The 19,123-nt window shown below is 33.1% G+C and overlaps 1 protein-coding gene across 2 annotated transcripts; it reads right to left on the bottom strand.

Moving 5' to 3' along the window:
- Positions 1-6,220: 6,220 nt before the first annotated feature.
- Positions 6,221-7,988, bottom strand: LOC142533895 (homeobox-leucine zipper protein ATHB-13-like). 2 transcript variants are annotated; one of them, XM_075640822.1, is made up of 3 exons: positions 7,696-7,988; positions 7,158-7,543; positions 6,221-6,760 (listed from the first exon to the last, which is right to left on the bottom strand). In XM_075640822.1, the coding sequence occupies exons 1-3, from the start codon at positions 7,820-7,822 to the stop codon at positions 6,392-6,394; spliced, it is 882 nt and encodes a 293-aa protein (XP_075496937.1). In that variant the 5' UTR covers positions 7,823-7,988; the 3' UTR covers positions 6,221-6,391. The 2 variants fall into 2 exon arrangements, with proteins under 2 accessions (XP_075496937.1, XP_075496938.1); XM_075640823.1 differs by having other exon boundaries at positions 6,221-6,745.
- Positions 7,989-19,123: the final 11,135 nt, after the last annotated feature.

The raw sequence follows: 19,123 nt of genomic DNA, 5'->3' as shown, positions 1-19,123 counted from the left end.
AGTAGTTTTTTGTTTAAATAATAGCCGATTAACGTTGTTAGTTGAAATGAATTCTCAAAACGTATGAATTATTTATTTTTAATGGAAATTTGTGTTGAATTTTACTTTTTGATATTTCATGATGGAAATGTTCTAAATTTTAATTTAAGCATTAACATGTTAATAGTTTATTGTTAAAAATTTTGTTCATTGAAAAAATAAAATTAATAGTACTCATCAAATTCGAAAAAAATGATACGGTTTTTCACAAGTAAAAATTTAATATAGTAATTTTTAATTGTAAAATTATTAATTTAAAATAAAAGAATTAAAATGTATATATTATTTCATATAAAACTGTGTGAATAATGTTTGTGAAAGATGGAATAAAATGGTGGAAAATGGAGGTAAAACAAAAGAGAAAAAGTGGAAAAAAAGAGAAGAATTAAAAAAATTAAAAAAATGTCATGTAAGCACATCATCATTTGCTGTGCTTACACCACTGTAGGTGATCCGGGTCTGCAGTTTCACTCTCCTTCCTCAATGAACAGTTAATCTAACTTCCATTTGTTCCATCTTATAAATTCATTTATAAATATTCTGTTTGATATCCATCAAACTACAATTGTCAAGTTCAACTCCTTGAATTTTGACTTTCTTAACGAGAACACAAAATTCGATATATGTGTGACATTCGCTGGTTCAGGGATACAGCTAGTCGTGGGTGACATCTCCATGTGATTCAGTATAATATTTATTATTATTCGGACTTACCCATATTCGCCTTATTCTTTTCATCAACTTCTTGATAAAAAATGTCAGAACTCATTTCTGATTGCATCCATCAGATCATTGTAACAGCGTCTAGTAGCATCGCCCCATGATTCATATGTATCACTGATAGTGCCTGCAAGAACATTAAGTTATGGTTAATGTATAGTACGGTCCCTTCATCACATAATCTCGATCGAATCTACTACCATTATATTGGTACATTGAGAGTTGCACCATCAACTCATCAGCTCACATTGGATATCTTCACCCGTAGGGAAATGGTGAATCTCCGATGACAATGCATTTGCTCCTACGTATTTCGAAACTACACTTAACCTCGCCACCTTATGGCTCTCAATGGAGTCGTTAAACAAATCAAAGTGCATGCTAGTACATATAGCCCCTACATTGTCCCGGGTCAAAGGACTAATGGTGTACAACCATAACGCGGACTATTCTACTCGATAAGCGAGAATCACTTGGACAGTCTAAGAGAAGGTTGTTCAGTGCATCATCATATGATCACTCATCTGTATGAATAGACATATTCATGTCCTTGCCAATGAAACATGGCGTTTACATAACAGATTCTAGTCTCGAGCTTAATCGACATTTATCCTTATTTTAGGCGGCTGATTCGACTAAGAACATGTTTAGAATATACGGTACACCTCCTAATGGATTTCATGATCATATGTTGCGAGACATGACTCATGGTACCTATTGTATATTCAAGGACTTTATCTATACAGCTTGCATGAGTATTCAGATAAAACATAATGTCATAATTGGATAAAATCGTAAAATATTATTAAAATAAAGATCGTTTTACATTAGAGTTAATAAAAGATCAAGTCACAAATTGGCTTGTTGACACTTACTCTAACATCCCTGTCAATATTTCTCATTCGATCATCTCGATTTTATATATGATAGATGCGGGCTCACATCACTTATAAGAAATCCCAAATTCACCGCATGTAGTATACAAAAATCTCCTTTCGAAGTTCACATTGTTGTCGCACTCCAGCTAATATTTGTCACCACAAGGCCATTTGTGAAGTTAGATTATATTTAATATGATTAATGAGCAAATTCAGGTTAACTCCCCTTGTTCTTAGCAATCATATCAATAAAGGGACCGAAGGCGGAGTTCAATACCGAATTAGCTAGGGTTCATAGACTCAACCATTTGCTCGAGCTGACAAAACAGTTCAGCGGATGACAATTGGGTCCATTCTTGGGGCACCTGCTTACTCGAATCCAGGTTAATCAACGAATATGCATGACGATAAATTAAGGACCGCAATGATCTTTGATGGTATTCAACATTCATGTGAAAAATATCCTTTTTGAGCTAAATATAACGAAAGATCCCTTAGGGATCCATAAATAGATAAGGTGTGATAATTATTAGACGACCGTATAAATATCCGATGTGGCGCTGATATGGTGTGATAGTTATAAGACGACCGAGAACCACATTCCTTGTAGCCGAGACGGACAATAATTTTCGTGGAATCGAACCAATTTCCTTCTCACGTTTGTGTTTTCTGCAAACTCACACTTTTGCTATGCCATTGTGATCCTATTCTTTCTGACGTAAAAGAATCTTCCAAAATAATGGGTTACATCTGATTACATTGTGTGGCCCTAACTTTAGTGTTTCAGCTTTGATGAGTAAAGAGACAATTAAATACAAAAATACACATCGAATTTTTTGAACAATTTATCTATCAAAATTATTTATTTATTTTTACTTCCGCTTATTTAAACTGATTTAACAATGAACGTACATATAATCTATTTTTCTTGTTAATTAGAAATTAGAATGATGAAGTCTAATTAGCTAAACTTTCTAAAAAATACCACCAAGCTGGATCCCAGAGGAAGAAAGATTATTTAAATGATCGTCAAATAACAAGTGGAAGCACGTTATTCGCCTTAAAAAAAATATAATTTGTGTCTTTTTAGAAATAACCTCGAAGTACCCAATACGTTGCTCTCAGGGAAATGTAAGAAATTTTTTTAGATTTTTTTTATTAAAAAAACATATTATTTATATCAACACGTGGATATAAATTCATATCGATTTTTATTTAAAATATAAAATTTTACTCAAACAGAATAAAAAAATCGTATTTTTTTCTTCATCATAAAAACCTTTGATCTGTCAATTTAATTTTATATTTTTATCTATTTATTAATTATTAATATTAATGAATGATGCACACACGATACATATGTAAAATAATGACTATTATGTATATGAATCATGATCATGATCATTTATAGATCGAGTTGATTTATAAAAGTTTGTTATATTTTTTAATTATTATTTCGATAATGATAATACAACTATATTGAATATGTAATTTTTAGATTTAATATATATATGTGAATTTTTGAATTTTAAAACGAATTATATATTATAGTTATGAGTAAATTATATGAAATTTTCATTATTTATCTAAATAGATATGATATTTTCATAAAAATCAATTGATATGACAAAGTAATATTACTAAATACATCAGTTTTAATATATAGTATAGATTATTTCAGTTATACACAATGCATGGCATGTGACCACTTGTGTTCCTTAATCAAAGAAATAATTATTAATGTCATCACAGGCCAAAAGTCTTCGTTCAATTTTCTATATCTTAATTAGGCACATGATCCCAGATTGATCTTTCTGTTTTGTTTTATTATTATTAAACTAAATAAAATTATTTGTTGCTTATTCGTTGTCCAACATATAAAAGTACAAGCATCATGCAGACATTTATGTATGCTTACGGATTAAAAAAAGAATTTTACGTTATTTAATTAACAGTAGAGATTCCTATAAAATTGATTAGCTTCATTTTCATAAAAGTCCTTTTTTTAAATGAAGTTCAGATTTCTAAAAAAAACCCTCATACATACTACAACGAGAGAGGGATATATATATATATATATATATATATATATATATATATATAAAGGTAACAATATATGTTATTTCATCAATATCTTAAATTGTATAATAATTCAAGGGATATGTGTAGACGATTACTCTCTTAATAAAAATAATTATTGCACCCAACATAAGATCTATATTTTTGTTTAAAAAAATGTGCATACATATTTTTGTGACGGGCTAGAATCTCATCAATATTTCTATATTTCATTTGCTTTACCCCTGGTAAAGTGTATTAGCTTGTAAGTATTAATTATACCATAACTTTAAGTAATTAGTTTATTTTATTGAATTGATGTATAATAAGAGAATGTTGTTACGGTTCAAACATGATCAGAACGTACATTTGATTTCACTGAAGGGTGCTAATTCTGACGGTTTGTTTAAGAATACTATCGCAATTTGTCGCTAGATTAGTGATGGTTTTCTATATAAGCGACAGTTTTATAAAATCTTTGAAATAAATCAGCAAATGTGGATAGTGACGGAAAACCGTCGCTAAACTCGGTATTTTCTTTTTTGGTGATTATATTATATTGCTGAAAATGTATAATTTTTATATGGAGCCCATTTTTAAACAACAATCAATTCAAGAAAAAGGGCCCATACTCATTCTCAGAGATTCAATGCTGGAAATCAGAACATGCAGTTTCACGGTTACATAATTTTCATATATAAATATATAATTTATATGTGTCTGTGTGTGTACACAGACAAATATAGATATTGTTCATGCAAAAAATGACGAGGGAAAAATATGGTGCGGTTGAATTCAACGTGTATGACAGAAAATCACTTGAAGTCCTGCAATGAAAGAGTGCCAAACCTCAAATCCCATTTCAAGCAAAAATTTGTCATATTTTTTTCTTTGATTTCGCACCAGTGTTCTAAAAAGTAGTAGGTGGTAAGCGGGCGGCCACCTACCGCTTACCGCCTAGACGTTTAAGCTTTTTTTATCTAAATATTTGATTCTTCTTGTTAATCTTCATATTTTTCAAATAATTTATATACATTGGATTCAAACTCAAATGACATATTAATTATCTGTTTTCGATACAAATTCATTAAAAAATATAATGAACAATTTTTAAAAAAATTAAATATAAAAAATATTTTATATATTAAATTAGGATAAAAATCCACCTAAGCGGCCAATTTTTTTAACATAGCCCAGCGTACAAAGACATCGCTTTTCCGAAAATCGGGTATAGTCAATGGCCATTTAAATGCATTTTTTATGGGGAAAAATCATTTGATTTCAAACTAATCATTTATCCCAAAAGCTCGAGTTCATTATATTTGATTGAAAAATGAAAAAAAATTGGTCTTTTATGTAAATCTAATTACGATTTTGACATTTCATGTTTTCACTCCGCTACTTTTGTTTTTACGACAATTTTAGAAAAAAATTCACATGACGCTGATGTGGTTCTGACGTAGTGTTGATATGACACTGACTTAGCAAGCGTCATGTAAGCAATTATACGGAAAATAATTAAATTAAAAAAAATTACCAAAATTGCCAAGAAATGAATACTAAAGACTCAATTTTAACGATATAGAAGACAGACAAAAATTACATAGAGCTAAACATAGATTACCAAGAAAACGATTTCCCGTAGATTTGAGTCTTGACATAACAAATGGTTTATAAATATTTTACTACATCTCCACACTTGTAAGCCATATACAAGTGAAAGTTTACCGTAAATTAATATATGTATCGCTCAAAAGTAATTGAATGAAAGAATCGAAGTTTCTATGTTGGGGAGATTTTGAATCTTTGACCTCTATCTTGAAGCAACTTATTTTAAAACCTCGAATTTATTGGAAATGACAAAATTAATAATTCTATTCCATGACAATTAATATCTTGGATTTTTTCACGGTCACTTGTAAACACAAGCAAAGAAAAACCTTTTAGTGTGGTCTTCTACGTGAGAATGACATTTTCCCAACTCTCCACGTTTTCTTATGTTGTTCTTCCATTTTATCTCTTTGTCCTTTTCCCCTCCTTGGATTTTGAGCTTGATTCTTTTCCTTCATTTCCCTTTTATCAAATAGTACTTTCCAAAAAATGTGATCCAAATTTCTTTTATCAGTGCTATTGATTGATTGATGGACTGATTACTATTGAGAACGACTCGGAGCCGATAAAAAAATTACCTAAAATAGAAACAGAAAAAGAAATTACCTTCTGCTTATGTTAATAAGAAAAATGAAGGTGAAAAAATAGACTTCATTCACTACGGAAACCTTAGGAATATATAATTTTTGTTTTGAGTTGTGGAAGCTATGCCAAGATAGTGAAAAACTGAAAATACAATATAGACTTTTGATTTAATAGATTTTTTTTTGGAGGGCTAACGTCAAAAACATGGTACTAAAATGTATTGTAGGAAAAAAAAACTCTCATTCCTTTATTCCCTCCAAGAAACTCTCACCCTCCTCAAGTTGTAGTCCACATTTCTACTACTTTGTACACCAACCCTAAAGAACATATCAAAACAAGAAATTCAATTAATCATAAAAAAAACAAGTTGTAAAATATGAGAACTTGATCATATATCCCATATTCTTGATCTCATCCAAATGGGATTTCACCAATGGTTTTGCAAACCAATTTCTACTCGATTAACACTCACTTAAGACGGAGTAGGAAATCTCCAGTCTTTAATTGAAATGTTGTTGCTCTAGCCATGGCCAAAACCCTGTCTGATCATCCATCCCGCAAAACATGTTGCACAGGCTTTCTTCCTTCACAGTTTGGTCCATTTTCGGGACCTGAATTTCGGGTCTCGAAGAGTTTTGGAAGAAGTGTTCGATTCCATTACTTTGCCTAAGTGAAGATGGGAAGAAGGCCTTGCTCGTCGTGGGATTTGTGGCTAATGGGCTGTCGATTGCTGGATTTCTTAAAATATCCAGCTTGATCTCTGAGCTGTTTTCACTTCTGTTGCTACAGGAACATTCTGTTTCTTTGTTGAGATTGATGGATTCTGTTGGCTCCCTTGTCTTCAGTGCCAGTATCTGCAAATCTTGAAACTGTTCGAAATGTGATATATTATTCTAACCAAAGTATATAATTTATACCATCAAATTTTATAAAATGATTAAAATAATTGAATTCTATCCACATATGAAGCAAGCAATATCACATCTCAAACAAGATAAGCAGCTCAACTTAAATTCAAATTTTTTCCCAGACACATACCTTATACATTCATTGTTGCGTGATTAATATTAAAACAACAGTTATTTTATGTTAATTTCGCAATGCTCAATCCTTATAACGAAATAATTATGTGTGATACATGAGTTCAAGAATTTTTCAGTGTCGTTCTTGAACTCGAATTCTTGATTCACGCTGATGTTTAGTTCTAATACACAATATATATACAAAAAAATGAAGTTTAATAATAAATTTGAAAACATTAATTACCTCAGCATGAAGTTTCTGATTATGAGCTTGAAGGGAATCATTCTCTTTTTTGAGAGCTTCAAATTGTCTCTTAAGAAGATCGTAATCTTTCTCCAATTGCTTAGTCTTCCATCTAGCTCTCCTGTTCTGAAACCAAATGGCAATCTGTCTAGGCTGAAGCCCGAGGGCTCGGGCCAGCTGCAGCTTTCTTTCGGGCTCCAGCTTGTTCCCTTGTTCAAAGTTCTTCTCCAGAGTCTTCACTTGCTCCATGTTCAGCCTCCTCTTTTTCTCCCCCAGTTGCAATCCGTCGTCGGATAATTCATCGTCCCTCATGTTCATCTCATCACAGCCGTCGATTCCAGTCGAGAACGACATTGATGATCTCTTCCCTAGTGGGGAAGCCACACCTATATCAAGAAAATCATCAACACACACCACGTACAAATCTCGAGAATCTTCCAGTGTCATAGAAAAAAAATTCTTACTGATAAAAAAAACAGAATAAAACATCATAGATACTACAGTACATATACAAAATGGGCAAAAAAAAAAAAAGTACCGTGAAATTCGTGGGGACTACATGAAGGAAGAATCAATGGTGCAAGAGAATTGGAGGGATGATTAATGTGATGATCATGATCTTGATGAGGGGTTTGTAGCATAAAATTGGAGTGGAAGAATGCCATTTCAGTACATTTTTATGAGCTACAAAATTGGTGCCACCTGCAGTTTAAGCAAGTGGGATACTGATCCACCAGTCATCTTGAACATTTCTTCATTAATGAGTTGCAAATCAAGACCAAAATTTTTCAATATGAAAGGAAGGGGTGGAGCTGGGAGGGGGAGGGGGTGGACTGCTATTTCATATAGTTTACATTGGATAAATTTTATTTATAGGAGATTATATGTGAATAATTGTCTGTTGAATTAAGTTTAAAATTAAATTGATGGGTTAAAATTTTGGCTATTGGACTTTAACGTATCTAATAGGTTGGGCCTTTGATGGGTAGTAACATGAAATTTTTGTTTCTACAATGAACTAAAACAAAAATATCAGAAAATTATGATAGACAATATTTATATATGATTTATGGTTCCCAGATCGAGCGTAATCACTTCTCTATTCTCTACCACATTATAAAAAATAGTTCTGAAGCTCAAAGAAAAGAACGCATATATCTAGAAAATTAAGACTTGTTCTTAAGACGTAAGGATTATGACTTCAGATACGCTTCCGCTTAAATTTTCAGTCAAATTCTTAATGATTTAGCAAATGGATTTTGTGATTTATGAACTTTTCATAACAAGTGGTATCAGAGTCATTCATGCTTAAATCATTGAGATTTGTTTAAATTTATGGATATTATTTGGTTCCAGATCTGGAAGATAAATTTTGTTTGAAATTTTTTTATATGGTTTCAGATTTGGAAAATATTTTGGTTGAAAACTAATTTTTCATGGATTCAAGTTGATAGTTTCGAATTATAGTTTAGTTTTTTTTTAAAAAAATATTTTTAGAAATTCGAAATTACAAGGTCGCCGCACAATTTCTACAATGTTCCAGCACTGAAAAAAGACTATGATTCGGGCAGATACAGTTTTTCAAGATATTGGGATAGCACCGAGCGCACAGGAACGTCCATATATGGTTTCAAGTATACTTACGCTTAAATTTTCAGTCAAATTTTAAATAATTTTGCATTGCTAATTTTGAGGTTTAGGGATTTTCTCCAATGGAGTTAAACATATTTCATGTATTTTAAGTCGTCATTGGTCTAGGAATATATGAGTCGTCACATATGAATTTAATATGAGATGTATGTATTTAATTAATAATTAATCCGACGATTTTGCTCCAAACGTGGTGTATAGTTTATCCAATTAATTGGTAATCGAATGGTTAAGCGATACGCTTTTGTATTTCAAACGATTTAATATAATTTAAATTAGAGTTTAGTTATAACGAGGTACAGGTAATATATTCATTGCATTAAATAAATCAGGAAAATTGCAACTTTAATAATGCAAGTTTTTCTATTCAATTTTCGCATTTTGTGTCGTCAAATTTCAAAGTTAACTTATTTTCTTCTTGTTTTCTGCATTTTTGATTATCTTTTTCCGGCGTAACTTTCTTATGCGCAATGTCACATAAGATAAACCAAAACTACAAAGAGATAAACATATGGAACAAAAATTACCATTTTTTCTTGTAATCCTGATTGGATTCAAGAAAAGTGTTCTTGTTTCTTTGGTAAATTGTGCTGCTTGTGCTGAGGGATGGCTTTTCAAAATTGTATAAAGTGAGATTTTTATATTTTTATATTATATGGTTTATATTTATAAGAAGTTAGATAGATGAAAAGAAACGATAGTAAATTCAAAAAAGTTTTATTGCTTTGAAGAATAAAGAACCAACAAAGTCGAAATTTAAAAAAAAAAATTGTTGAAAGTGGGGTGTTTGTTTTTCTCATGGACAGTTGTCATTGAAATTTCGAGTAAAAGGGCAAGTAGACACAATTTTGTATAGTTTGATTCCTTTGCTAAAGGAGAGAAAATGGGTTCCTAGGGTAAGAATTTAATAAGAGAAGTGGGTGACCTAAAGGGAGCAAAAAGGGAAGAAAAGTGTTCTTTCTTGAAATCCATAGTTTAATATTTTGATTGTGGGTTTTCATTTTCTTAAATGTTTAATGGATATATGTAATGGGAAAATCTTGAGGTTGTTTTTGGATCGAGAGATTTAGATTTGATGATGTATTTGAAAATTGATTAAAACAATTTCTCACGCTGAGATGTACTTGAAATTCAATAAAATTATTCACACAAAAAACTAGTTACATTGTGAATTTAAATTCATTGTCAAATGGATTTATTGAAACAAATCAATGAATTTATTATTATAGATTTCGGATCCTTAATCAGTTTCAAATTCTTCAGTCCAAGAGAACTACATGGACAAAGATGGGAGCTCATACGTTTGGATTGATGAATTTGTTATAAAAAAGAATTTAAAAAATAAATTTCAAATTACACTCACTTTTATAATTATATGAAATTCATCGTATGTTAATACAAATTTTCGCATGAATTTCCACATAACAGCAAAAATACGAGAAAAAACTAAATTGATCACGTGAAATTATTTATATAAAGTTTTGATATTCCATGTACGAAACACTTGATTGGAAAACAGCATTTTTATATGTTATCGATAGTTCAACATAAGAGTTTATTTGGCAATCATATTTTGGAAAGACTATTTGCTATATTTTGAAAAGAGTAGGTTTTTTTATGAGACGGTCTCACGAGTCTTTATCTATGAGACGGGTCAATCCTACCGTTATTCACAATAAAAAGTAATACTCTTAACATAAAAAGTAATAATTTTTCGTGGATAACCCAAATAAATATCTGTTTCACAAAATACGACTCGTGAAATCGTATCACACAAGTTTTTGCGTTTTGGAAAATGGGGAAGCTTTTGCGTAACAATTTGGAGAAGAATAAATATTCAGGTACGTTAACTTTCACATAATCTTAAATAAATACTTATAATTTTATACAATTTTAAATTTTGCATAAAAACTAGAAGCCCATCCAAATTGTTCCTACGTTTTTTTTCCATTTTAGGAAAACAGTTTTTTTCTACTAACTTGTTGAAATTTGGGTTTTGATCCATTAAGTTTTCAAATTTTGGGTTTGGTACACAAACTTTTAATTTCAGATATTTTGGTTCAACTGCCGACGCGATACCTAAAAATGTTTATGTGGCACAGGAAAACACTGACATAGCATCGAAAAATGATGACGTGTGATCAAAAAAATCTGACTTATCTGATGTCATGTCAGCAATTTGACCTAAATAACCGAAATTAAAAGTTGGTTATGTTGGAGAAAACACATAAACCGCAGAATCCATCACGTTAAATCATTAAGAATTTGACTGAAAACTTAAGCGGAAGTGTACCACTGAAAACTTAAGCGGAAGTGTACCTGAAGCCGTGTCTTGATCTTCCAGATCTACGCGCTCTTTCCTTGAGAGAATCCTTTAGTTTCTCTTCAGAACTATTTTCTTAATGGGGGAGAGAATAGTGAAAGTGATAACGCGAGATCTGGGGACCATGACCCATATTTATAGATAATGTTTGTCAATATCTTCTGATATTTCTGTTTTAGTCCATCATAAAAACAGAAATTACACTTATGTCTCTACACATTAAAGGTCCACAACCCATTAGATACATTAAAGCCCAATAACTCGAAACATTAATTGATCACTTTATTTTGGGCTTAACTTAATAGACAACCCACAATACATAATTATTCACATATAGGCCTATATAAATAAATTGATCCAACAATCTCCCACTTGGGCTATATGTCCAACTTTATAATTATGTTTGTGAAAATAACCTTATGAGCTCAAAATTGTTGTCATTCCGAAATGTATCTATAACCAATCCGGTCCATCAATCATATCAACATAGGATCAAAGCAGTCTTCGCTACAATCAAGTAACTAGACCCATCAATGGTCACATATGCCAACACAACTGAATGACATGGATCATGAAGTGGATGTGTAGCATGGAAATTTCATGCAATGTGACCGTAACATGCCTATTTTCAACTGGTCCTCCCTTTAAACTTATTGAGATCAAACTTTAAATCATAACCAGAGTGTGACTTAACTTGAAATTTATTTCTGCAGAAAATAAATTTACTTAACTGTAACTGAAAATGTCTACAACTGAAAAGCATTTAAAATAGCAAACTCCCACTAAAACTGAATTTCCTCAATTGACATAACACATATACTAGCAGTGTGCTCATGAAACTGTTTGGGTGGTAGTCCCTTAGTAAGCGGATCCGCAACCATGGAGTTTGTACCAATATGCTCAATAGACAACTTTCCACTCTGAATTTTTTCTTTAACAACCAGAAACTTGATGTCAATATGTTTTGACTTCGTCGAGCTCCTGTTGTTATTGGAATACATAACTGCTGATTTATTGTCACAATGTAATCTTAGTGGCTTTTCAATGCCATCAACAATGCGCAGTCCCTTGAAAATTTTGCAGCCATATTCCATGATTGGATGCCTCATAACACGCTACAAACTAAGCTGCCATGGTGGAAGAAGCTATAAGTGACTGTTTAGCACTCTTACAGGAAATGGCACATCCAGTAAGAAGATAGATGTAGCCCGACGTAGATTTCATACTATCTTGCCATCCAGCAAAATCGGAGTCAGTATACCCAATGATCTCAAGCAGATCCAACCTCCGATATATGAGCATGTAATCTTTTGTTCTCTGTAGGTACTGTAAAACCCTTTTGACTGCTTTCCAATGTTCCACTCCTGGATTACTTAAATATCGTCCCAACATTCCTGTCCCGTACGCAATATCTGGATGTGTACAAACCTGAGCATACATCAGACTCCACACTGCAGATGCATAGGGAACCTTCTGCATTTCTTTTTTCCTCAAAATCATTCTTTGGGCATTGTTTGAGACTAAATTTGTCTCCCTTAGCCACAGGGGTATCTGTTGGTTTACAATCTTGCATCCCGTATCGCTTGAGAACTTTCTTGATATAGCCTTTCTGAGATAATCCAAGAATACCCCGAGAACGATCCCGATGTATCTGAATACCCAGTACAAAAGATGCATCACCAAGATCTTTCATCTCAAAATTCTTAGCTAGAAATCTCTTGGTTTCATGCAACAACTCTATATCGTTGCTAGCGAGCAGAATGTCATCAACATATAAAACCAGAAAAATATGCTTACTCCCACTGAACTTATGGTACACACAATCATCGACCAAATTCATCTCAAAACCAAACGAGATGATCACTTGATGAAATTTGAAATATCATTGTCGAGATACTTGCTTGAGCCCATAGATGGATTTCTTTAATTTTCAAACCCTATTATTTGTGTCTTTGGACACAAAATTTTCTGGCTGCACCATATAAATTGTTTCATCAATGTCACCATTTAGAAACGCAGTCTTTACATCCATCTGATGAAGCTCAAGATCGAAATGTGCCACCAAAGCCATTGTAATCCTTAAAGAGTCTTTTGAAGAAACCGGAGAGAAAGTCTCTTTATAATCAGTGCCTTCTTTCTGTGTAAAGCCTTTAGCGACAAGACGAGCCTTATATCTTTCCACATTGCCTTTCGAATCCCTCTTGGTTTTAAATATCCATTTGCAACCAATGGAATTCGTACCTTTAGGCAATGGGACAAGATCCCATACGTCATTGTCCTTTATGGATTTTATCTCCTCATTCATGGCATCATTCCACTTTTGAGAGTTAGAACTTTCCATGGCTTGACGGAAGTTAACAGGATCATCCTCCATCAATCCAATGTCTGCCTCATGTTCTTGAAGAAATACAATGTAATCATTTGGCACTGCATTTCTTCGCTCTCTAGTAGATCTCCTTAATGGCATAGGTTCTGGAGGTGCTTGAGTTTGTTCATCTGGAATGAGAGGATCTCTAATATTGTCTTCCTGTATTGTGTCTTGGTCAAAGTGAGGAATATGATCCTGATCAATGTCCAAGACACATGTTGGAATATTTACATATTCCTCTTCAAAGACAATATCCCTTATTTTATCTCCCCCCGCAAACTCAACATCCTCAAAGAACCGGGCATTTCCTGACTCAAAAATCGACTTACTCGTGGAATCATAAAACTTGTACCCTCTGGATCTTTCACAGTATCCAATAAAATAAAAAATAACCGTCCTTGAGTCCAGTTTCTTTTCATTAGGCTTGTAAGACCTTGCCTCAGCTGGACATCCCCAAACGTGCAGATGCTTAAGACTGGGCTTTTTACCCATCCAAAGTTCATAAGGGGTTTTGGTCGCTACCTTAGTTGGAACCCTGTTAAGGATATATGCTGCGGTCTTTAGTGCTTCTCCCCAGAGTGATTCTGGTAAGGTAGAATGACTGATCATACTCCTCCTCATGTCTTTAAGCGTTCTGTTTTGTCTTTCAGCAACATCATTCATAGTGGGCGAACCCGGCATAGTGTACTGTGGGACGATACCGCATTCCTCCAGGAATCTAGCAAAAGGTCCTGGACGTTGTTCACCTGAACCGTCATATCTACCATAGTATTCACAACCACGGTCAGATCTAACGCTTTTAATCTTTAAGCCAAGTTGATTTTCAACTTCAGCTTTATAGTTTTTGAACACATCCAATGACTGTGCCTTTTCATGAATGATATAAATAAAGTCATATCTTGAAAAATCGTCTGTGAACGTTATAAAATACTGTTGACCATTCCAAGAAGTCGAAGGAAATGATCCACAAATATCAGTATGTATAAGTTCTAAGACGCCTGAACACCTGTTGGCTTCAAATCTCCTTTTGTTGGTTTGTTTTCCCTTTATACAATTAACACAATTATTAAAATCTGTGTAATCTAAAGGTTCGAGAATTTCGTCTGACACGAGTCTCCTTATTTTCTTTTCAGAGATATGACCCAATCTTTTGTGCCATAACGCAGCTGAATTCTTACTGGTTAATTTTCTTTTAGTGCCTCTATTTGTTTGCAGGGATTCATTAAATAAAGCAATAACATCCAAAGAATAAAGATTATCGTATCCTGATAAAGAACTAGAACCAACCAATTTTGAATCGAGAAACAAACTGAATATTCCATTTCCAAAAGAACAAGAATAACCAAATTTGTCCAATGCAGAAATGAAAATCAAATTTCGTCCAAAAGACGACACAACAAATGTTTCATAAAGATCCAAATATATTCCAGTCTTTAACAATAATCTAAGTTTTCTTATTGCCTCAACTTCAACTTTGTTGCCGTCACCAATATAGATGAATCTTTCAGCATCACTTGGTTTTCGGCAATCCAGGCAACCCTGCATAGACACACTGATGTGAGTTGTTGCACCAGAATCTATCCACCACGTGTGTCTAGGCACTGAAGTTAAATTAACCTCAGAACAAACCATATTCAGAAGCATACATTTCTTAGCACGCCAAGCATGATAATTACTGCACTGCTTCTTCATATGCCCATCACTGCCACATAAAAACAACCAGAACTTTGAGAAACACTAGGATTCTTCTGTTGTTTCTTCGGAGGCTGTGTATCCGCAGCTTCCTTATCCTTTCGTTTCTTTCCTTTATCCTTCGAGGTAGAGGCATAATGAGCACTTTCTGTCTTGTCTTTCTTCAACCTTTCCTCTTCCTGGACACAGTGCGAGATGAGCTCATTCAGAGACCAAGTCTCTTTCTGACAGTTATAGCTCACCTTGAACTGGTTAAACTGAGGAGGAAGAGATATCAAAACCAGATGCGCCAGCAAGTCCTCAGTGAGGTCATGCTTCAGTGCTTTCAACCTTGAAGCAAGATGAGAAATTTCCATAATGTACTCCTTGATGTTGCCCTTACCCATGTACCTCATTGAAACGAGGCTTGCCAAAAGTGTACCAATTTCAGACTTTTCACTTTTAGCAAACCTCTTTTCGAGGTCTTGAAGGAAAGCCTTAGCCGTAGCAATGTCGCTAGACATTGTGCCCCTGAATGTTTCTGGAATGGCCCTCTTCATGATCATCATACACATGCGATTCGATCTCTCCCACCTTTCAAACTCCCTCTTTTCATCAGAGGTACTCTTATCCGTAATGGCGGGAGGAGAGTCAACCCTTATCGCAAGGTCCAAATCCATGACTCCGAGAACTATCAATAAATTCTCTTGCCACGATTTAAAATTCGAGCCATTTAACATAGGAATAGAATTTATGTTGGAATGAATATTTGCAGGAGTCAAATCTGAACAGAGAACAAAAAAAACAAAACAAAACATACATGCTCAACCAAATATCCAAATAAAATAATCAATAAATTCAAATAATGTAAACTCCCATAAACAGAATATCGAGCACTCCATTAATGTTTAATCTTTGGACAAAAGATTAACTTGTAAGTGATATCCTGGCGCAGCAGTCAAACAATGATAGTAACTATCATGTCAAATAACAACCTTCCTTTGGGCCGATTTATTATTCACATGAAAAACCGAACAACTATCACATGTTTACCACCACAATTGCATATGTGATTATATTATATATTAACCTTTCTTTGGGCCGATCAATATTCATATAAATCACATATACCCAAAATCCTTTTGTATTTCAAAATAAAATTAATTTCCATAAAAGAGGTCACTTCGGCGACATTTTATTTCAATCAATCAATTTTAAAAATACATATAACCTTATCATTATTTGAATTAATGAATATTTAATCGAATAAACCTGAACCGAAAAAAAAATTTAAAATTTTCGGAAATTCCGTATGGGTCGGGTCGACCCGGTTCTGTACGGGTCGGGTCAACCCTGGTCCGTACGACCCGACCCGAATCCGTACTTTTTTTAAAAAAAAATTTAATCTGAATTTTCGATTTTCCTCTAAAATATTTTGTTGAACAAAACTGAAAGGAAAATCGAAATCTTATACCGATTTTTTTTTTTAAATTTACAACCAAATCTTTTTACCAAAACTGAAACTTTAAAAGATTTGGTTTTCAACCAAAATATTTTCCAGATCTGAAGCCATATAACAAAAAATTTTCAGATATAAACCAAAATATTTTTCAGATCTGAAACCATATCAAAATATTTTCAGATCTAAACCAAAATAATTTTCAGATCTGAGACCATATCAAAATATTTTCAGATCTGAAAACATATCAATATATTTTCCAGATCTGGAGTCATATCAAAAAAGTTTTCAGATCTAAAACCATAACAGAAAAGTTTTAAACAAAATTTTCTTTTCAAGATCTGGATCCAAATAATATGTAAAACTTTAAACAAATCTCAATGATTCAAACATGAATGACTCTGATACCACTTGTTGGAGAAAACCCATAAACCGCAGAATCAATCACGTTAAATCATTAAGAATTTGACTGAAAACTGCGGAAGTGTACCTGAAGTCATAATTCTGAATTCTTTAGAACGTGTCTTGATCTTCAAGATCTACGCTAGGGCTGTAAACGAATCGAATCGAATCGAATTTTATGAAATTTTCAGTATTCGAGCTCGAGCTCGAATTCGAATAAACATATTCGAAGCTCGATTCGAAACTCGAACTTTTATTATTTTCGATTCGAACTCGATTCGAACTCGAATAATATTATATATATTATATATTATAATATTATATATAATATATTATATATTATAATATTAAATATATATACTTAATAATATTATATATATATATATATATATACTTAATAATATTTTATTTATTTTTTAAATATAATGCTAAAGTTCACGAACAGTTCGCGATTCGCGAACAATCGAACAATATAATTTTAGCTCGAATTCGATTCAAAAAATACTCGAACATGTTCGAGTTCGGCTCGAATTCGATAATTTCGAATTCGAACCAAATATTATTCGAACCGGCTCGAAAAGTTCGTGAACGTGTTCGGTTCGTTTACACCCCTAATCTACGCGCTCTTTCCTTGAGAGAATCCTTAAGTTTCTCTTCAGAACTATTTTCTTAATGGGGGAGAAAATAGTGAAAGTGATAATGCGAGATCTGGGGACCATGACCCATATTTATAGATAATGTTTGTCAATATCTTCTGATATTTCTGTTTTAGCCCATCATAAAAACAGAAATTACACTTATGTCTCTACACATTAAAGGCTCACAACCCATTAGATACATTAAAGCTCAATAACCCGAAACATTAATTGATCACTTTATTTTGGGCTTAACTTAATAGACAACCCACAATATATAATTATTCACATATAGACCCATATAAATAAATTGATCCAACAGGTTAAACTTAATTAGCTAAATTAAACCCAAAAGTGGACAAGTTGGTCCACAAAAAAAATATTTTCCCTTCCCTTTTTCATAAGCTAGAGTATCCAAGTTTCCCCCCTTGACACACACTTGGGATCTATTGGAGTTGAGTTCCATTTTTCCCCATCCCAGTGGCAGTGTTCCAGCTTTATTGTTGCGGCCTAGCTTCCACCATTAAGTCTGTCATGCCACCGGAATTCGAATACTCTCGTTTTCAAATTAACCTTGTCGTACATGCAAGCTTGTTGGTTTCTTTAGATCGCACGTGCAATCGATGTTGTTATTTAGTTAACGATCAATTAAAATTAAACACCTCTTAACTTTTTTTTTTATTTTGATGGGGTCAAGAATTCGAGGATGGCTCCGAGAGAAGGGGTAGGGTTTGCCACCTAACCCTCCAACATACATCATGCATGCACCAAGATGAACCCACGCCCCTTCTCCTTTCCATCTCATCACACACACACACACACACACACACACACACACACACACAGATATATATATATATATAAAGTAGAAAGAAAATGAAAGGATTGAAGGGCCATCGATCTCGTTTTACATAAAATTAATTACTTATCTGTTGGTTAACTTGTCCGCGTGCCCCTCCAACTGTGCATTTCTATTCCGTCGATTCAGTTTTTTCATACAGCGAAACACCAACGTTTTACAAGTGACCCTCGAAACGTCCTTTCTCTGCTATCTTTCCATTTTCTATGACATCAAATGGAGGCTGTGAGATGTAACGGGCGGAAAATAGAAACATGGTGTTAAAGTATGATCTGAATCATATCACACAACTCCATTGATGATCGAGAGAGATGATTCAAAGAGGAGAATATTATTGTATAGGAAAAGAATGATCAAAAATTACAAATGAAGTCTTCTACAAAGTATACATTCATTGTTTGTGTAACAAGACTAATTATCATTCAAGCTAACAATCTAACTGATAAACCGATTCGTACTAACCAATAACTGATTGAGTTAATTTTAACAGGAACCATCTGGTTATCTATCTTTATTTAACACATGGAACTTCTTATCACTTCAAAATATCCATAATATATGTGTGTGCGCGCGTGTGTATTTCGTATTATATATTTCTT

This window comes from Primulina tabacum, chromosome 18 (genome assembly GCF_025594145.1).
Source record: "Primulina tabacum isolate GXHZ01 chromosome 18, ASM2559414v2, whole genome shotgun sequence".
NCBI classification, from domain to species: Eukaryota; Viridiplantae; Streptophyta; class Magnoliopsida; order Lamiales; family Gesneriaceae; genus Primulina; species Primulina tabacum.
The sequence above is the reverse complement of the archived record's forward strand: the minus strand, read 5'-3'. Positions and strand labels throughout refer to the sequence as shown.